This window comes from Belonocnema kinseyi, chromosome 9 (assembly GCF_010883055.1).
Source record: "Belonocnema kinseyi isolate 2016_QV_RU_SX_M_011 chromosome 9, B_treatae_v1, whole genome shotgun sequence".
Lineage (NCBI taxonomy): Eukaryota > Metazoa > Arthropoda > Insecta > Hymenoptera > Cynipidae > Belonocnema > Belonocnema kinseyi.
Window position 1 is genome coordinate 19,522,212 of NC_046665.1, and position 20,598 is coordinate 19,542,809.

General features: G+C 32.3%; 2 protein-coding genes across 15 annotated transcripts in view; one reads left to right on the plus strand and one right to left on the minus strand.

Annotated features, from left to right (window-relative positions):
- The window catches only part of LOC117179445 (N-alpha-acetyltransferase 25, NatB auxiliary subunit), a 248,944-nt gene extending 234,387 nt beyond the window's left edge, over window positions 1–14,557 (plus strand). The window contains exons 10-11 of one of the 5 annotated variants that reach the window (XR_004467923.1): window positions 6,700–7,237; window positions 7,323–8,659. Coding sequence is in view for 4 of the 5 variants with exons in the window: in XM_033371263.1 (XP_033227154.1) it covers window positions 6,700–6,921 (222 nt within the window). In the remaining variant the exon portion in view is untranslated. Of the gene's footprint in view, window positions 1–6,699; window positions 8,660–14,308 lie in introns of those variants that run through there. The other 4 variants (XM_033371263.1, XM_033371264.1, XM_033371265.1 and 1 more) reach the window with 4 other exon arrangements.
- Window positions 8,518–20,598, minus strand: part of LOC117179443 — a 267,984-nt gene continuing 255,903 nt past the window's right edge. For all 10 annotated transcript variants that reach the window (XM_033371257.1, XM_033371255.1, XM_033371252.1 and 7 more), the window contains 2 exons: window positions 8,929–9,261; window positions 8,518–8,830 (listed from right to left, as the gene is read on the minus strand). In XM_033371257.1, the coding sequence (XP_033227148.1) occupies window positions 8,675–8,830; window positions 8,929–9,261 (489 nt within the window). In that variant the 3' untranslated portion in view covers window positions 8,518–8,674. The remainder of the gene's footprint in view (window positions 8,831–8,928; window positions 9,262–20,598) is intronic.

A 20,598-nucleotide genomic window follows, 5' to 3' on the forward strand; every position in this document is an offset into this window, starting at 1 on the left:
GAGCTCCAAGGAGATTATGTTGAAAAATAAAAAAAAATTTACCCAAAAAAAATTGTTTTTATACTTCATTCTAAGGACTTATTGAACTACCCTCGTATAATTTAGATATTACAATTCTTCAATACGTTTAAACACTTTAGTGACGAAATGAACTATCTTTTTAACAGACATTAAATCTGTACTATTTAATAAGCTTAGCCAATCTTCTTTAATCGTAGTCACCTCATGGCTCTCAGATACATACATTCGTCTTTCTTCTTGAAAAGCATTACATACAATAAAGATATGATATTCGTTGTGAATTGGCTTACTCTCTTCGTATCTACAGAATTGTTTTTCTGATAACTTTGCCGTCTAAACCTTAACTGAGATCGTAGTTTGGTATACATTCAAGAATCAAACCAGAGTTACTACTCTTAAGAGGTTTAAGGAAATTCTTTGTCTTAAATATTGTTACATGCCCTTCCTTAACCTGAGATGTGGATAGATTCGAAGTGACGAGGACGTCTGGATTCTGTGGACATCTTTTTGATAAAGCATTTTTTCATATGCAGAAATCATAGACTTTTTTTTCTTGTCTAAAATATCTGCCGAGAGACTACTCTAGACATCCTCAGCGCCGATTTTTCCAAAGAGATTTTTTTACTAATTCTTGAGTCTTTTAAAACATATTTTGGGATAGCGTTCATCAGTCAGATTATAAAGCTTTTCTAACCAATTAAGAGTGAGTTTAAATATTTTTAGTTCAATGTGCGGGCTACCAGTTGCAGTTCTTAAAGCATAATTAGGAATGCATGATGCAACATGTAGGATTTTCTTGTAGAAACTTACATGCACTTTTTCTAGATTTTCACAATATCTAAGACCCCAAATTTGAGCACAATACAAAAGTGTACGGTTTACGAGGATTTCATAAAGATTATCAACAGGTCGCCAAGAATCGAGGTTTAGCGTATGGACTATTAAGACTGTACATCCTACTGCTATATTAGCCTTACTAATTGCACGTTGCGCTGCTTGATAGAAGAGTGCAGATTAAAAAAAAGGAGTCCCCAGATATACATAATCTCTAACAATTTCTATTTTTCCATCTACATATAGAAAAGAAGGGTATTTTTTCTTATGATCGTGACCACCTTTCTGGAAAATTGTTATTTTCGTTTTCTCAGTGTTTACTATTTTATTTCATTTATTTGACAGTAATCATAAAGGTGTTTAAGAATTACTTCATTGATATTAGAGAGTCTGCCAAGAACACCATATCGTCAGCGTAAGCAACGAGTAATATCTCAATCAGATGGTTTATTGGAACTCCCCTAATGTCTTTAGAAATTAGATAATCTGCTATGTCGGCAATGTATAAATTAAAGCTTTTTGGACTTAACGTTTCTTCCTGTAGTACCCCCTTTGTTACCTTCATAGATTTCAAGTAGCTCTCCGTATCTCTGACCGAGACACAGGATTGACAAATAGCGTTTTCTGAGTCATATTTAGCAATTTAAAAAGAAAAAAAAACCTTGTTTTCGGGATACGGACCTGATGAATTGATTCGGACAGAAACCACGTTGAAAAAACCATATAGATGCGAAAAAATATTAATCAAGCTGATTAATGTAATAATAAAAAAATAGACTGGAAAGTTATGTGGCTACCGGTCAGGAAAAACCTGGAAATCAGGAAAGTCAGGGATTTTGAAAAAAATCAGCAGAAGTCAAGGAATTTCTATGTCACTATAGTTTGTTTTTAAAATGAAAAGATTCAAATGAAAAGAAAGGTCACTTCTCTTTCAATAAACTCACTCTTTCATAGAATCTAAACAAACTTTAGGGTATTTAAAAAAAAATTCCAACGAATTTTTAGGAACTTATATAAATTCAAAAGGATTTGAAATATTTAGGGCATTTTAACAAATTTCAAGGCATTTTCATGAGCTTTAAAGTATCTCAGAGGATTTAAGAAGGATTTGAAATATTTTTATGAATTTACAAAATGTTTAATATGCTGGAATTTTAAAGTATTTTAAATATTTTAGAGTATTTTAAAGTATTCCAAGAGGTTGTAAGGAATTTCCAAGAATTGTTCGGAAGGTTTGTAACGATTTTACAGGATTTCAATCATTCCATAGGATTTGAAAAGCCCTCAAGTATTTTAATAAATTTCTCAGGCTTTCAGGATATATCCGATCTCGAAGCTTTGGAGATTTTATAAGATTTTAATCGATGGTAAAAAATATGTTCTCAAGTAGTAAGGGATTTCGTAGGTTTTCAAATATTTTTTGCAATTCATCCGGAATTTGTATCATATTATCCTGACTTTTTTGCTTTGGAATTATTTTTCATTTTTTTAATTCATTTGAAATCTAAATTTACTCAATTATACTAGTTCATTGGATTTTGTTTGTTTTCATTCAATTCATTTTTGAAGTTTTTTAAACTCAGCTTAAATTATTAGGCATTTTATTAAATTCTTTGCAACTCCCTGGAATACAAATCGAGGTCGGATAAACATAATTAGAAAGATTATCGAATTTCATTTGACACGTGTGATGGCTTTTTTGTAAATGGAGCCCAGTTTTGAAAGCATTAATTTTTCAAAATTGTTGCTACCTTCACTGATTCACTACTATCGGCAAGAAAATAATAGGCATCTTCCTTTGAAGCTTAAAAACTCAGCCCAAAAAAATGCTAGCCCGTAAAAAAAAAGTAATATGAAAGCTGAAAGCGTTCTATGTAAATGAGCTTGAAGAAATTTATGTAAAAAAATTTTTGTGATTTATAGACGAAAAATGTTTTTAAAAAGTAAGGATTTTCGGTTACATTTAAGAACAGTCAAATTTAGAGCATCATTTCTTATACAAGAGGCTATGGGAGAGATTTGAAAAAAGTAATGAGTATGAGGAAAACTGTTGTGAATCAATTGCAGTTGAGAAATTTGAGAAATAATAAAAATTATTGCCTAAAACTTGATTTTTCTTTAATGTAACAGAAAATCATTACTTTTTTTACATTTGTCATCCTGCAAAGCCAACAAATTTTTTACATAAACGTCTTCAAGCTCATTTACGTAGAACACTTTTGGCTTTCATATGAATATTTTTTTATTGCGCTAGTATTTTTTTGGCTTACTAGTTAAGCTTCAAAGGCTGCCAACCATTTTCTCGATGATAGTAGTATCATTTATGCGGCATGTCTCTCATCTAGCGCAGTGGTCGGCAAACTTTTTGCCCACTTTTCAGGTAAGGGCAGGTTTGACCCAAGAAATTTTTTTCGCCTGCCGCGCTTGGTTCGTCAAAGCTACGTTCTTCCTGAGGTGGGTTGGCTTTCCTCGGCAGAGGTTAATGGTTAGACAAGATACTTAAGGGGTTAGAAGGCCGAAAAAGGCGAATTTTACAGAATTTTTTCGGAGAAAACTTTTTAATTTATTGATCTAAAAATTTATACACATATTATGGTATCTTTTAACTCTATTTTAAGACTTAGTATTAGTAAAATATTTATTTGGAAAGGAGCCACAGCTGATCTCCGGGAGCTCCTCTCAAAAAAGACGTTTTGCGGTGACCACTATATCTCTGAACTGGATCATCTGAAATTAAAAAAACCAAACAGATTTCGTTAAAGTAATGTTAAATCTAGTAATTAATTAAAGGAACAAGCAAAATAAATTTTGTTGACAAAATGGCGGTTTCTCAAAAAAAAAAAAAAAAACGATTTTTGACAAAAATTTCGGCATTAAATTGTTTGTAAAAAAAAAGTATTTATCGGTGAGAAAAAATCTTCGATAAATTACTAAAAAATATATTTAAGAAGCTCGTGTTAAAATTTGAGACTAATCGGTTTAGCCGTTTTCGAGTAATTTCGAGTTTTGGTCACCGACTTTGAAAACAACATTTTGAGAAAAACGCGTTTAAAGTTTGAAAAGCACTTTACATAGGATAAAATTTTTTTTAACTAACATGGAGTCGTCTATTCGAGGACCATATAATACACCCTCCGCCGCTTCAGCAGCTTCTAATAACTCGAGCTGATGTTTTCTGCCGGCCATTCTTCCATCGCGGGTGCTCTCACGCGCTCTGAGATCGGAAATGTTCACGTGCTGCTCATCTTCTTTTTCGGCATATGAATGCGCATTGAGCCTTTTCAAATTTGCGTGTAACTTCGAAAATATTCACCGGAACGATATGAAATTTTCTCTGTGTATTCTTAACTATATTTACATTAAAGAAAAAATAAAAAATAAATCGATTTTTTGACAATTCTAACTGTATATAACCCCTTAATGTGAATAAAAAGTTTCAAATGAATTTTGTTTTAAATTCTTATATTATCGATTTATAAATCTAAAATTCGAAATCTGTGACTCTTTTGCGATTAAATACATCTAAACTTGTACTTGGGAAGTTAAAAGTCAATGATTTGATGGAATATAATGAAAACTAAATTTTAAACTAAAAGTTTTACAATGCATTGATTTTTAGTATTTGAAGACGTTTTTTAGATTCCTCTTAATCGCAAGAATTAACATATTTTGAATTTCGAGGTTTCTGAAAGCTAATTTTGAAATTGAGAATTTTTTGGTTTGAATTTTAATCTCCGTTACTCGGATTGCTTAATAATGGAAGCGTCCATGGCGGGTTGGACCTACTTGGTGGCAGCAGGTACTGTCAGGAGATTTTGACTCGACCCGCCGCGTCCACTAGGGCTGCCGTGCGGCAGTAGTTTGCCTACCACTGATCTAGGGTCGCTAGCTTGATGGTAGTGTGTCTGCTCTCCCCGCTTCTGTGGGATTCGAATCTTTTGGTTAGAAACTTCTTTGTTACATAATAAAAAATTTGAATTATTTCTATTATTATTTTTAATTAATAATCAATAGCTATTAATAAATTAGCAATGAATAATTATTAATTAATTTTTTTTTCATTCTTTTCAATTACTTTTACGCGTAAAAAATGCGACTGTTATAGAGTTTCTTTTACAAAATTACGTCCGCTGCGAAAAAAGATTATGCTTAAAATGTTTGTATGACGATTATCACCCCAAACTATGTACTTCATAATTGAAAATAAAAAATAGTATGTATTTAATATATTATATAATAACATATATGTAATCAGTTATTGATATGTATCTTCGATTAATTTCTTCAACCTTCTTCATGAAATATTATATAAAATTATTATTCAATATACATTATATATTCAGGGGGGCCACAAAATTGAATTTTTTAATTTCCCTGAATTTTCCCTGACATTTAGACGAATTTCCCTGACAGGAAAGTATTACAAAAGCGAATAAGGTTTCAATAATGTTCTAAGCAAAAATAGTAAAACAATCCAGAAAAATGCGCTTTACATGGCAGTATGGATTAATTAAGTAAATAACATGTATCCAAACTATCAATAAATAAATAAATAACTACAAATAAAAAAATAAGAATCGAATCCTATTTTTAAAGAATGTACATTAAAAAAAATGTATATTGATATTAGGAAGTGCTTCCAAAATAATATTAAAATATATCGATTTCTATTTTTACTGACAGCTAGTTCATTTCCCTGACAAACTGTTTTCCCCTGACATGTCACCCTGATATTATATAAAATTCGGATAATTAATAATTATGATGAATAACGAAATAGAAAATGAATAATAATTTCACCAATAATGGCCACCAGGCCAGCGCCGCTGTATAAGAGACGTGCCGCGTGACTTATACTAGTGCATCAGTGAAGGTAGCCGCAATTTTCAAAGATTAGAATTTTCAAAACTGGACTCCTCTTACAAAAAAGACGTTACACGTGGCGAATGAAATTTGATAATCTTTCGAATTATACTCGCGCGACCTCCTTTGAATTTCGATTGTGAGTCCTTCCCCTTGTAAGGTCATTTCAGAATTACTAAATTGAATAAATTTTTTCGAATTCACCTTAAATTTCTATGAATTTCAATGAATTGGCATGTCTCTGAAATTCCTCTAAATTTACTCCAATTGAACTGGCGCATTGAATAAAGGCACAAAAGTGTTTTCAGCTCGAGCGGAGTAAGTTCTGGTAGTTATAAAAAATTTTGTTAGAACAATAATTTTTGGAAATTCAATTACAAGAAATTTTCTTGAATTCAGTAAAAAAATATTATCAGAATTATTCTTTTTGTCCTTTCGAGATTATATAGTATGTGCCCTTATTCGATCCGGCAGCTCAATTTTACTGAACTCAATGGATTTTTGTGCATATATTTTGAAATTTTTCCAATTCATTTGAAATCTTTTGAATCTCACTGTTCTCTCAGACTTAAAATGGGGCATGTCCCGTTAGATATGATCAAAGAGCAAACAAAGAGCCCTTTTAGTCAGTATGGAGTTGCCTGTAGGAACATATAGTCGGATATATCATTGACATTTTAGACCCAAAACAATCGCTATAGGTTACAAAACAAGGCACTGGGGCAGTTTTGAAGTAACTTCAACATAGTGCCACCAGTTAGAGCCGAGAATGAAGTATGATTTCCCATCAATAACCCAAAATCGATATTCTTGACCCTTCTTTGCAAACACGCGAATATCTCAATAGCTGCGATCCATAATTAGGCCCTTTATTACACAATGTAATATTGGCAAGTTGTACGGTCAAAAAATAAATGCATTGTTATTTCCCGGTTGAAATACCGAAATTCTGGATTAACACTGTCACATAATTTGTTACAGAATTGGGTAAACATGGAAGAACTTCTCTCGGAGAGATTACAAACCCTGGAAGCAGTACTTACGAAACTTGAGAAAAGTACAATTGATATGGGATTCAAGAGCAACGACGAAGTGGCACAGAACATACAAAAGCACGTGTACACAAGTATTAATCAAACTTGCAAATCTCTAAAGGCCCGTATTTTCTACACAATGAAACATTTGAGTGATTTAAAGAGCTGAAATTTTGAAGGTCAGAATCTGTACAAAGTTGATCTAATTCAACGATCATTAACTAACTGGCATCTTCAATTTTGTATATAGTGCTAGGTGATTGTGCTTATTATCTATTGCCAAAACCTTGTCACGTCAGTCTTGATGAAAAAATACGCAAAAATGGTTTGCTAAACCATAACTTCAATTTGTTTCATATTTTGACATAACTCTAAAAATAATTTAATAGAATTAAGAAAATAACAAGATTCCTTATAAATTAAACCGCTTTTCATGTATCATGACCTTAATTTGATGACATCGGATTGATTTCAATTTTAAGCAAGTGAGTGATTACTAATGAGAGATTAAGATAATTAGATTTCTATTCGTCAAATTTATACAGTTTTCTAAATAACTTTTTATTTTAGAGAAGGAACGGGCATGTGTGTAAATATATACATACGAAAGGATTGTATTTTTAGGAAACACTGCCATAAGAAGAGTTACGTAATAACGAAGCAAGTGATCTGTTTGTCGCACATACACTACAAGTGGTGCTATTTCCACTCTTTTAAAACGCTTATAAACAGTTTTACAAATATAAATTTAGGAATTCAACATGTTTGAATGTCCGGTAAAAATGAATCTTCTTTCGTTGTGAGGAACCCATTCATCGATATTACTTTCTTTTACAATCTTTGTACATAAAATTGTTAGCAAAATAAGACAAACAGTTATCCGTCAACCACAGCTGAACTGTCTTAGAATGAAGGTATATAAATTTAGATTAAATAGCAACATCACAATACAAATTCGCGAGGAAAATCTGAAATGTTAAACGCCTTCAAAATGAAAAGACTCTTACCTCGGAAGCTAAGGGAAAGGGGCCACATTTTCGATGTAGACTCATTTTCAATTTGAGAATTAGAACTTTCTCCTTCAGGCGCATCCTGCAGTAGTAAGAAGACCAAATGACAATGCGCAAAGATGAGCGAGAGGACGTATAAGAAACGACAAAGGAATTTTCCTTGATTGATGTGGTATATCTGTAATAGGTTTTTGATTGGTTGGTTGTCGGGGTAAATCTGCATAATTAATAACTCAACAATCAAAAACGTCTCTCAGATATTCCACTCAAGTCGAGATGAAACTCCTTTATGTTTTATCCCCCCGCCCCCATATATAATCGGAAAATTTCAGATACACAGTTTGGTCTTCTTGCAATTATTATTTCATGAAGTTATGTAAGCCCTATCGACGAGGTTATTACGATTTGTACTAATTTTCACAAACAACTAAATCTACAAATATTTATATTGAATGTGTAAATAAACATTTCAATGTTTTGCAATTTTTCGAGTCGTTAAATATTTACTTTAAAAAATATTGTTAATTCTCTTCTACGATGATTTTCTTTGGGAAAAGTAAAATAGACTAGTTTGTTGTAAACTGATTTTTATAGTAAATATTCAATATGTACAAGATTTGCGATGACAATTACTTCATTAATATATTAAAGAACGAAACAATACGCCAGCATAACTGCTAAAAATTTCAGTAAAATCTAACCTAATTTATAAAAGAAATATCGTGATGTAATTCGAATGTTAATGAAATTTTACATTTGTACAAAATATTTCTCAATTAGAAAAATCAAGATTATTATTAATTAATTAGCGTGTATCACTTACCATGCTTACCATGCTTTTGACAAAAGTCAAAATGACAAAAATAAAACGAAGGCGTAATAAATAATAAAATTATATCACAATGACTACCATTAATCGTCGTCTGTACTCTTCTGATACACAGCTCCAAATTTGCTCATATACTTACGTACGAAATCTTTCGCCTTATGTTTCACATTCTCATTACATTGCAACTCGTCTACGCTCTTGCAGTGCTTTAACTCTTTCGCGAGTACAAAGTGCGTTAACTGTAAATAAAAAGGTAAAAATTCTTAGTTTGATTGAATTTCTGAAAACAGTGTTATTTTATTCTAGAGAATCGCTGTGGGAAAAATGGAAAAATTACCTTGCGAGCTAAATGTTTAAAATCTTCCGTATTCGTAATTCTTCCTTGCTTACAGTCATTCTTCCGGTAAGGATTCAGGAAATGAACCATCACATTGGCCATGTTTATTCTAAACGCGTCCTTAATTTTACGTTCAGCATTAGGTGAAGCATCGACTCCCGTGGTCTGAGCTCTGAGACCATGTCGTGAGTGGGACTTGGATTTGTTACTACGTCGATGTTTCCTTCCTTTGTCGACGTAGTCTTTCAGTCTTGCTCTTTCCTTCTGGCGTCGTAATTTTTCCTTCATTTCCTTGAATTTTTTGTGGTCTATGCGATCTTCTTCCCTCCGCGGCTGTAAACAAAGAACAATTAGGAACGCTTTCAACACGAGTTTTAATGCTTTCATATTTCAATGGAAAATGCACTCGTTTTTACATCAGTAAAGTCTTTAAAAAGCTACCAACAAAGATTATTTCGATCAGAAATTTCTTTTTCCTTTTTTAAACAATTCAAAATGATAAATAAGCAAATGATACTTAATTACTCCTCGTAAATGGTTTCTAATGACCCAAAATTGTCGAAAAGTCATGGAGCTATGATGACTTACAATTAGTCGAATTATAGCTCCGATTGATGTTCCAAGTCTGATAAAATATTCCATTCATAATTGGTTTGGACTACTATATATTATTTTCGAAGGTTAAATAGAAATGCCATGTAAGTTAATTTTTTTTACAGATGTTGTTGAAACTATCAACTATTCTAATTCTTCGATGCTTGCTCATTATTTTTACACAGTTCAATAACAAAGTATTTAATTCGTTATTTCGAATTTGCGAGAGGCTATTCACAGAGTGAAAATAAGTTAAAGAATTCCCGATAGTCGAAGAGTATGCGATCTTGAGTCTGAGTTAATATGAGTGAAGCGAATTAAGTCAGATTTGGTGAGAATGAGAGAGAATACGAATGCTTCGGAAAAATGCAAATAGATCAGGAAGAGTAGAAAATGAGTTGAAAGAATATTGAAAAAGAGTTCAAAGAATATGGTTGACATAGTGAATGTCAGATGATTTTTATGTGAATTAGCATTGATGGAAAATAATCACGAATTACTTATTTTTATTTTACACACATGTAACACATGCAATACGCACAATAGATATAATACACTTCGACAAATAAAAAACATTATTTAAAATTAAATTTATATACACAAAATAAATAATACTTTAAAATTTTTAAAATAGAAAGAAACAAAAAATTGTTTACAATATTTTAATATCTCCTAAAATTATTCAATATTTACATCAAACTTTTAATAAATCCTCCAGAATAGAAAACATGCCTTAAAATCTTCCAGGTTATTCTTTTGACAATATTAACAATTCTTTTGAATATTCTCTTAAATTTAAATGTCTGAATTAAAGAATCATTCGTTATTTTCCTACAAATTTTATTCATGTTTTGTACATTTTAAAACCTGTCCAAATGTTTAAATATCTTCAATTTTTCTTGTCGAAATCTTTGAAAAAATCTAAACTTTATCAAAGAATTCTGATTAATATTTTCAAGTTATATATTATTTTTGATATTCTTTCAAAACTTCGAAATATCTCTTAATATCATTCCATTTCAATCAAAACGTAAATATTTGATAATAAATATTTATATGAAGTTTCCACTAATAAGAATAATCTTAACAAAAAATAATACTTTTTAATAATTATCACGATTTTTTAACCGAAGTCAAATTTTTATCTGGAAAAAAAATTTCAACCATAAATGTAATAGTTAGATTTTAAGTTTAAAAATCAATTTATGAGAAAATTTTTTTTTAAAAAGTTAAATTTTCAAACAAATTAATTTTTAACTAAAGAAGATTGAATTTTCATCCAAGAAGATTAATTTTCTACCAAAAAAACAACGAATTTTCTACAAAATAGTTACATTTTTCTGGAAAGAAATTAGTTTTTAACTAATAAAAAATAACTTACAACCAAGATTATTTTCCTACCGATAAATACGAGTAAATGTTTGGTTAAAAAAATTACTTTTGAAATAGAAAAAGAACAATTTTTGAATAATATAGTAAAATTCTTCACTAAAACAGATTTGCCAAAACAGATCAATTTTTAAATTATACAGATAGATTTTCAAATAAAGTATTTGAACTTTTATCCAAAAAAATTTCAGTTGGTTTTTTAACAACAAAATATGAGTTTTTAACAAGAAGTAGATTTTCTATGAAGATACTTGAATTTTTAACCTAAAATGAAAATTTTTTAACAAAAGAGTTTAATTTTCAACCAAATAGTTTTATTTTTTTTCCAGATTTATTATAATAATTATGTTTATTCACATTCCTTATACGCGTCTTTGAAGCTAAATAGCTTCAAATTTCAGTTATAAACTTCTTCGAAAATTTCCAAAGTGAAACGTAAAGGGAAAACAGCTTCATTTTATTCCCAGGAAACTCGGTAAAATTGACAATTTCTATTTAAAATGACCAGTTTAAATATCTCAGGTACGCCAGTCTACTCAGGCGAGAACAAGCAAGCGAGAAGTAACGCGCTGGAGCTAAACGGGTAAATAAATTGAACAGCGCAAAATATAGAAAAACATAAAATGCATTCTTATTTTTGTTTTAGCGACTTAAAATTACAATAATTTCGTAGCAATTTTTAAAACATCTTTGTATTTTAAATAAGAAGATACTTCAGTCAATAAAAAATGTATTCAAAAATATTTTGAATAAATTCAATTCTCTATCAGCTAATGTGATAATCAACTTACAATCAATTAAAATCTTCTTTATTAGGCGTAACATAAAAATATCAGCAAGTCAAACATTAACTGAATATTCAGAAATTCAGAACAGTTAACGAGAGTTCGTAAGAGTGCAAATGAGCGCAGTCTGCGACCGATGCTCAGTTGAGAAGAGTTCTCATGATCTGGCCGGATCATAGGAAATTTCTCTTGGCTTGTTTCGAGTTTCGGCTTGTTTCATTTTCCCTCGGTGAATAGCCCCTCGCGAAATTATCTTTTGAAATAAATTCGAAAACCGGGACCTTAAAAAAATCCTTATACCCAGTTTCATATAAATATATAAAAATGAAGAAATTTTGGTCACTATATTGGATCCGTCAGTTTGAATTTGAAACGGTACCTGTTCACGGGTCATGGATTTTGAATTAATCGTTGAATGAATATATTACATAGGATTCATTTCTAGTTACCTTGTTCGTTTATGGTAAATGTGACTGGTCGAGAGTCTAGATGCGAACCCTTTGTCAAATGTTAATTCAATGAAAAATTTAAATTCGAGCTTCGTCGAAAGGTACCCTAACTTCTTATGTACAATTTGAAATCAGTATACTAAAAAAAACCTCATACCAAGTATCATGCAAATATGTAAAAATTGGGAAATTTTGGCCATTTTTCATTTTTGAGGTTAAATTAGAAATCAGTAACTTCAACGACCACTTTTTAACAAGATGCACATAAATCCAACGGACAGTGCATTCCAATAGTACTCCTATTAGGCAAACTTTGAGCCAGAACACACGGTTTTGTATTTTGGGGTGAGCACACTTGAGAAATTCTGCCCCATACCAGTCATATTCATTAATTTCTTAATAACAATTTAACAAACCTAGGAATTGCTTCTGCAAATTAAATGTCTATTTAGCCAAACAAAAGGACCTCATAATAAATGTAAACAAAATGGCTTGCCGTGGTTTTGGCTGAAACTTGGTAATTTTGTAGGTTATTAATTCTAACTAGTAATTCTAGTAATTTGAGAAATATAAATAATTAGGGTAGATAGCGTAATTATAAAAAATTGTTGTATTAAAGCAAATTAAGAAGCAAAATGTTTATCTGCAGTAAATATCTAAAGTACTTCTTCTTTAAGCTTTTGTTTGTTTCCATTAAATTGGAAGCAGGGGTCAAAAGGCCCCGAAATTGCATAATTTGTTGCACGATTGAGTCACACCGGGCATTTTTCCGGTTGTCAGTCTGCCCCTGAGTGCGGCAATCCTTAATGAGTAAAGAGCGGACTAGATAGAGTATGAAATTGGCTACGAATCGACTACTTAAGATTCGCTTATGTTCGCCCCTTCCCCACCACACCTTGGAGGGGTCAAATCTATGCAAGCAATTCGTAGCCAACGTCATCCTCTATTTAGTCCGCTTTCTGTTCATGAGTATGAAAAAAAAAGTCTGATCCGTTAAAATTTGCAGAGTCGATTGATTTTTGTCCTAGTAAGCTCCTTTTTCCGATTGCGCGTCGGCTCGCCTACAACTCACCGACGGCTCTCGGTGAGAGAAGTCATCGTCGTACAAAAAGACCTCTTTTAAGCGATGACCACTATTTGACCACAGCTATTTAAGCAAGTATTGATCGTGAAGTTGAATTATCAATCGTGTTTTCATAAATGCTGCTTATATAAGTACATAAAAAATTAAAGTATTGTAACCTAACTTTAGTGATGCTGCTGGCGCTGGGATGCCTCCCAGCGACATCGGCACTCACCCTACGCGCGGCGTCACACCGACGCGGAACTTTGTTGCTCTATGGTTTTGAAACTATAGACCACACAATATTTTTATGTTAAAATTCTTGTCTAATTTTTTTTGTCTATACGACATTACCAGTTACCCCGCAGGTGGCATTCTATAAAATTGCACGTGCTCCTAGTGAAATTACAGCAAAGTTACAGCTGTAACCACGTCTCACGACCATGCGAAATGTGGTTGCAGTCTGGGATAGACTCAATACGATGATTCAGCAAAAGTCTCGTGCACGAGGGCACAGCAAGACCCAAGAACGGCTGCATCCGGCATTTTCTCCACAGACGTCTCAGCATTTCTTTAACACGCAGGAATGCTATTCAGGCTTGAAATCAAAGAAAGTTTGACACCTTTAAGATCACGGATGTCAGACCTCGATTGCGCGACATAATTTTTTTCAAGAATATAAAGTAAAGCGATGGTAATAAAGCACTCTTAGTGCTGCATTACGACTTTAGATGTACGTCGTTCCTGCACGAGTTTGAAAACCAGATAGCACAATCCAATGTTCACGGGGTCAGCAAAAAACTGTTTATTTTCCTGATCCATCTCTACTTCCGATCTAGACTTCTCCTACAGTCTGATAGTATCCGTATGTTTTCAGCTATATTGCGCCTGATTTTCAGCAGCTTTGACTTGGTAAGTGTGTGATGACGGATCACTCTTTCGCGCGCGAACTTTTGCACCCTCTGATCTTCGTGCCAGATGTTATGTAGTCAATCACACACTGATTGCGGGACACGCACTGTCTTGCCCAGCCTATCTTTGTGGGGATTTGATGCATTAGTATTTTGGTCTTATGATCAGCCGTTGTTTTATTTTTACAGTTTGCATCTGCCAAAGCTCTTGCTGAATTATACACACGATAATTGATGGTACAGAGGTCAGACTGCTCAGGAATATCTCCACGAAGCGCATCATCGAGTTCAGCTACATCTACAGACTTGAGAGAAACCTGAACAAAAACCGACTCGAAGTTTCGAGATTATTGCATACCTCTAATTTTGCATATGTCTTTTTGAATATTATGTATTTTTTACGTTAAACAATTACATAATAAAACCAATCAAGTCAAGTCGCCACTCTGTTAATTGAATTCCCGTCATTTCCCGATCTTTCCCGTTTCCTGTTTCTCACTTTTGAATGATTTTTTCAATTGAATCAACTTTTAATATTAGAAATTTTTTTCAAATATTCTGGTTCATGCAAAAGTTAATTGAACATTATCCTAATCCAATTTTTTATTTTGAGCAGAATATAAAGTTATATATTTTTACCATTTTTGAAAATTTTTTAAAAATAGAAGATTATTTTTCATAGATTAAAAAAAATTTTATTCAAAATTTTTACTAGATATGATATATATTTCGAAACTATCCTAATTAAATTTTTCGATTAGACCAACATTCAAAAAGTTGAGCATTTTCAACATTTGAATAGTTTCATTTTCTTGTCAAAGTTCATGCTAAATGACAAAAAGTCTTGAAAATTATCCTAATGCTATTTTTAAAATCGATAAAAATTAAAAAGTTATATGCTTTAAAACATTTTTAAAACTAAAAAAATATATCATAGTGTAACTTGGTTATAGTGTATCATAGTGCATACAATTGTGTCTTATTTCATCATATTGTATCATATAGTGTGATAGTGTATCAAATTCAGGGTGTCTAGTGATCAGGCAATCTAAAATTCGTGGTCAAATTTTTGCCCCTCGGACAATGTATGTCTTTTTGTGATTTTTGAAAGTCAACATATACATAGAAATAGGAATTTTACCATAATATACATAAAAAAATGTATGGTTTAAAGAAGAAAAAATTTTTATTTACACGTGCTAAGCTTATTTTTAGACGCAGACTGAAGTGATAAATATTAATTGCAAATACATATTCTAAAACTTTCATGACACATAAAATAAATATTTCTGGATCTATGCAGTCAGAATCACACGTAGCTGCTTAAATGCTATTAAAATCTAAAAAATGAAAAGATATAAGAATAATATACTTATATGCGCATATATCGATGGCGTCATATGAAAACATCGTATCTGCAAATTTCAAAATTTTACAGGAGAGACAAAAAACGTCTCATTTCCCATAGCCACCTGGATAAATACGAGGTTGTAATTTAGGCATGTAGAGGCCAAAAAATGCAAGTTCCTCCAATTCTCAAATTTCAGGACAATAGAATACGAGGTTTTCATGTCTAAAAGCCAAAAACCCCATTTTTGACCAGAAGTGAAGATACGAGGTTTTCATATGAGGCCAACGATATATTATATAATCGAAAATCAATTAATTATTATGCCGCACGCCAGCGTCCTTTCAGAGCATTGATTTTGTCTTGTAAATCTTCTACCTTCTCGGCAGTTACTTTCAGAATTTTTCTTTTTTTGATTTCCAAGCTATTTGGCCTCTTCTGCTTTTCTCTCTTTTGCTTGTTCCTCTTCGAAATCCTTTTTACTTGAAGCCAGTTTAGCATTCTTCGAAGCAACGTAAAAAGAATGTACATTATAGGCAAATTTAATCCTCGTAGTACCAGGTGGAGATCAGAGGCCTTCTAATTCAGAGTTCTTCCATGTCACCTAAAAGCCGCTTTTTTTTAAATCCGATTTTTGCATTCTTGAAGGTGTTCTACATACAATGTTTTAACCACTCACGATCATGGGAACATCTATAACCTCTTTAAGACCAAATTAATAGATTTTCAGGCAAATTTAATTTGGTACAGCGATACTGAAGGAAAAGTTACTTGAGCGGAGAGACGTTCCTTCTTCCCACGCATGCACTAGTCTACAACAAATGAAACATGGGGACCGATTTTACAACTCCAAAAATACAAATTCTTTTAAGCTTTCATGTTTCTCCCGAAGCAGAAATAGCGTCTGTCCAAAACTGATCTAATCGAAAGTTTTGACGGTCATAATTTTTTAAAGCATTCATCGTTTGAGACAAGTTACACAGCTCTTTATACTCTCACTTGATTTTATTCGACTTTGTTCGAGAAATCCATTTGCTGTTAATACATAAGATCTTTAGGCATGTGAAGAGAGAAAAGACGCTTCTTAGCAACAGAAAGGCTCTCTAAAATCATAGTAGGATCGAAACAATACATACATTTTGTCAATGTATACTTCAGAGAGCTTTTGTTCATCAGCTTTTGCGTCATTGCCAGATAGCATTCACGAGCATAAGTTTAAAAAATTTTTATTTGTTTTGCTGGAACTTTAAATGCTAAGACAGCACCTTTAGATTCCAATCCCACGTCTATATTAGCCTAGTAGCAGGATCTTTGAATTCACTAGGTTCACGTGTGAAACTAACACAACGTCTTCTAAGACTTTTGGTTTACCAAAACGTTCCATTAGTGTGGATACCATTACGTAAGATTTCGGTACAAGAACGGTGCCCTCTTGAAGAAACCAATATATGTTCCAACCACTTAATATAAAAAAACTTTGGTGGAAATATATCGGACTTCATAATTTTATTATAATTTCTTTGCCACAAAGATATATTTTTAAATAATCTGTATAGGCAACTCGAAAAATTATCAATTTCCCATTCCTTTTTCTTCATCTCAGTTTCGAATGAACCCTGTACATTATGAAGACCACAGCTGCCCAGATCTAGTAGAACAGGATTCTCAGAATACTTTTTTCAGCAGGACCAACCATCGAAATCTGAAGAAGCTTACTTAGATTCTTGCCTACAATTGCATCCGTTCTTACTTCCTTCAACTTAATTGCAACCGAGCTGTCGTGGAATAGTGAAGAAAAGTACCTAGTTATGACTTCACCCGAAACGTTATTTCATGAACGTTATATTAAAACTATCTGCTGTTTCTGAGAAATTTGATTCATGCTTTCATCAAAGCCCACAACTATACGTCCGGATTTTTCTAACAATTCTTGCAAATATTTTTGAAACTGGCGACTGATGCATTATTGAGACCTAAAAATAAACAATAAGTTGAAATTAAATATAAAAATATATTATCATTCACTTCGTCCATCGTTTTTATCCTATATAAAAAATCAAAAAAGACTTTACCTTTGCTAGGTTCTTCTTGAGCTGAAGCAGATACAATTGCTGTTGTTTCTGTAGTCAAATTTTAAGTAAGGTGAAGATCAATCTTTAAGCTTTTCTTTAGGAATTTCAATTTCAAATTATGCGTACTCCCCTTGCATGACTTGTTAAGGCTGTCTTACCCATGGAGCTTAAATCAATCCTTTTTTACACATACTACAATAAGCTTAAATCATGTATTTTTCATGTTCATGAACCCAGGAGAATACTGTCTTATCGTTGGGACAACAATGTACTGCATACACCTTTGTCCGACCCATTCCTAAATTAGAAATACAAAATGGTAACAAATTGTCATTTTGAACTCACCCAAAAATAGTATATTGTGCTACGAGACAGGAATGGTATTCAGCACTCATTAAGAGATAATAATTGGTTTTCTTGTCATAATTTTGATATAAAAAGTTTAAAATAATATCTTCAACAACAACTTCAATTGTTAAAATTAAAAAAAATACACTCAAGATCTTAAATATACTTGAAATAGTTAAAAATTTTCATATGCAATGCGTGTGTGTGTGTGTGTGTGACGTGCGCCGAAGAAAGGGGGCTTACTCTGAAAGGTGAGAGTTTTCAGGGCGTGCAGTTGAAGTCGACCCGATTGACCAGACTTTTAGGCGAGAGGGAAGACTCACTAAATCTTCCCTCTCCACTTACCACTACATTCTCACGGAAAGAGATAGGTCGTGGACGCGGATCACGGACGGGGTGTAGATGAGACGCATAGATGGGGTGGCGAGCGGTGGGAGGTGTTTCCAGGAATCTTGACCTCTCCGAGTCATATCCGATTTCTCGGGTACCTAACAACTCAATTATTAGCAATAATAACGCTCGGATTTTTTTCTTGATGGTTTCATTAAAAAGAGCAGCTCAAAAACTATCGAAATGTGTAAAAACCTTGATTCCGATTTTATTAGAATAAGCGTCTATTCTGCGACGCACGTAACACACACACACACACACACACACACACATATATATATATATATATGAACTTGTGGATATGGAATTAGAAAAGTTAACTTACCTTACTTATTAATATTACGGTCCCACCAATTAAACAAATTTTTCACACTGTATTTGATTAATTAATTATTTAATCATTAAAACTTGCACTAAACATTTAACATAATTTATTTTCTAAAAAAATTAAACGATTACACTCAGCCTTGTGGACACATGCCGGTATAATCCTGTTCAATCTTGTTTTGAAAACAGCCGAAAATCGACAATGCGACCAGTTTACAACTGGTGATGAAAATTAGTACGTAGGATAAGCATAGAGAGGAATCGTGCGATTGTAGATAAAGTAGAAATGGAATAAAACGAAGATAAAGTAGAAAAATTTTGATTTTTCGATAAAATATTAAACATTCCCCATCCTAAATAAAAGTCCCGAGATTTCCCGGTTTTTTCACGGTCAAATGAAATTCCCGGAGTTTTCCCGGTTTCTCCTGGTTTGCTAGTAGCTATTATATGCGCACGCTAACTTTTGTACTAATTTTTATCATTCACACACTTTTCTAATAAATATTTATTTGTTAAAATTTCGTGAGCACTTATATTTTTGCTAAAATTAGATTTTAAAAGAATGAATTCAGCGAATGCATTTAACATACAATTTAAGAGTACTATTATTAAGGAGCGTTCACATTTTACTTAACGTTATTTGTTACCCTTTTACTTAATAGACATCTTTTAAATAAAAATAAGGGTTTTAAAGACGAAATGCAATATAGAAATAAATAAAACAATATTGTGATGTAACACAACAATGCTTTTTTGATATTTTTTTAGTCACACAAACATTGAAATTACTTGCAAGGAAATAAGTATTAACCATTTTTTTTTAGAATTATATCAATATAAATTTTATAATTTTCATGCGACCATCAGGAAAGATGTTTGAAAATTACAGATATGTCAAAACAGTATCTAGAAGATTAAGGAATAAAATTTATTTGACAGGATTTTACAAAATATCAGGAAAAACTCGAGCCTTTTCAAAGAATATTCAGGACTTTTAGAAGTTTGAAAGGAATAATAAAAAAACCTCTTAAATTCCTAGAATTGTTTTTAGTTAAATCGATTTTTTTAATCCTGAAAAATCATTTAAAATGTAAACAAATTACCATAAAATTTTCCAAATTTTCCTAGGAATTCGAAGAAAATTAGAAAAGATTTTTTAATATTTTAGATGTGTCAAAAAAAAATGAAGATTAAACAAAAATTATTTTACAGGACTTGACAAAATATTAGGAAAAATTCGAGTCCTTTTAGAATATATTTATGACTTATAGAAGTTTGAAAGAAATAAAACATATTTCATTTATGTTCGGAAATGCGTCCAAGTTATAAAATATTTTTAATCTATACCTCTTAAATGCTTAAAAATATTTTTAGCTTAAAATTGAAAAAGTATCTTAAACTCTTTCAAACTTTCCTAGGAAGTTGTTACACAATTAAATTTCTCCGGAATTATATTCTATTACGCTTATCAAAACAACAGCTCCCAACTAACCAAAAAAAAAAATGCAGACTGTAATAGCCCGCTATATTAACTACGGCTTAATATTAATTTACAATCCAATAAGTTTAGTTAGTTTCAGTTTTCGCGCGCCAGCCGCGATTTTTGATGAATCGATACGTCGATACATCGATCAATCGATTGGGTGCAATTCACGCCGTAGCTTTGCTCAGTGTCTCCAGAACGTGGGATTTTTCGGCCCCCACCATTCTCCCATCTGGGAGCGACACATTCAAACGTAGTGTGTCGGTGAGTCGGCTCTGTTAAATGCTGCGAAGCCCAGCCTCGTGTAAAGCCTAAAAAGCACGAGCAGGAATCCGAGCTCTCCCGACCTCACGAATGGCGATCTAGCTGCTCCTCGAATATATTCAGGAATTGAAATCCCGATTTACGAGGCGAATCGCTCCAAATCATCTGTTTTCAGTCAGCACCACTCCCGACTAGATATATGGTGCAGTCACAGTCCACATCTTCTGAGTTTACGTGTTTTTATAAC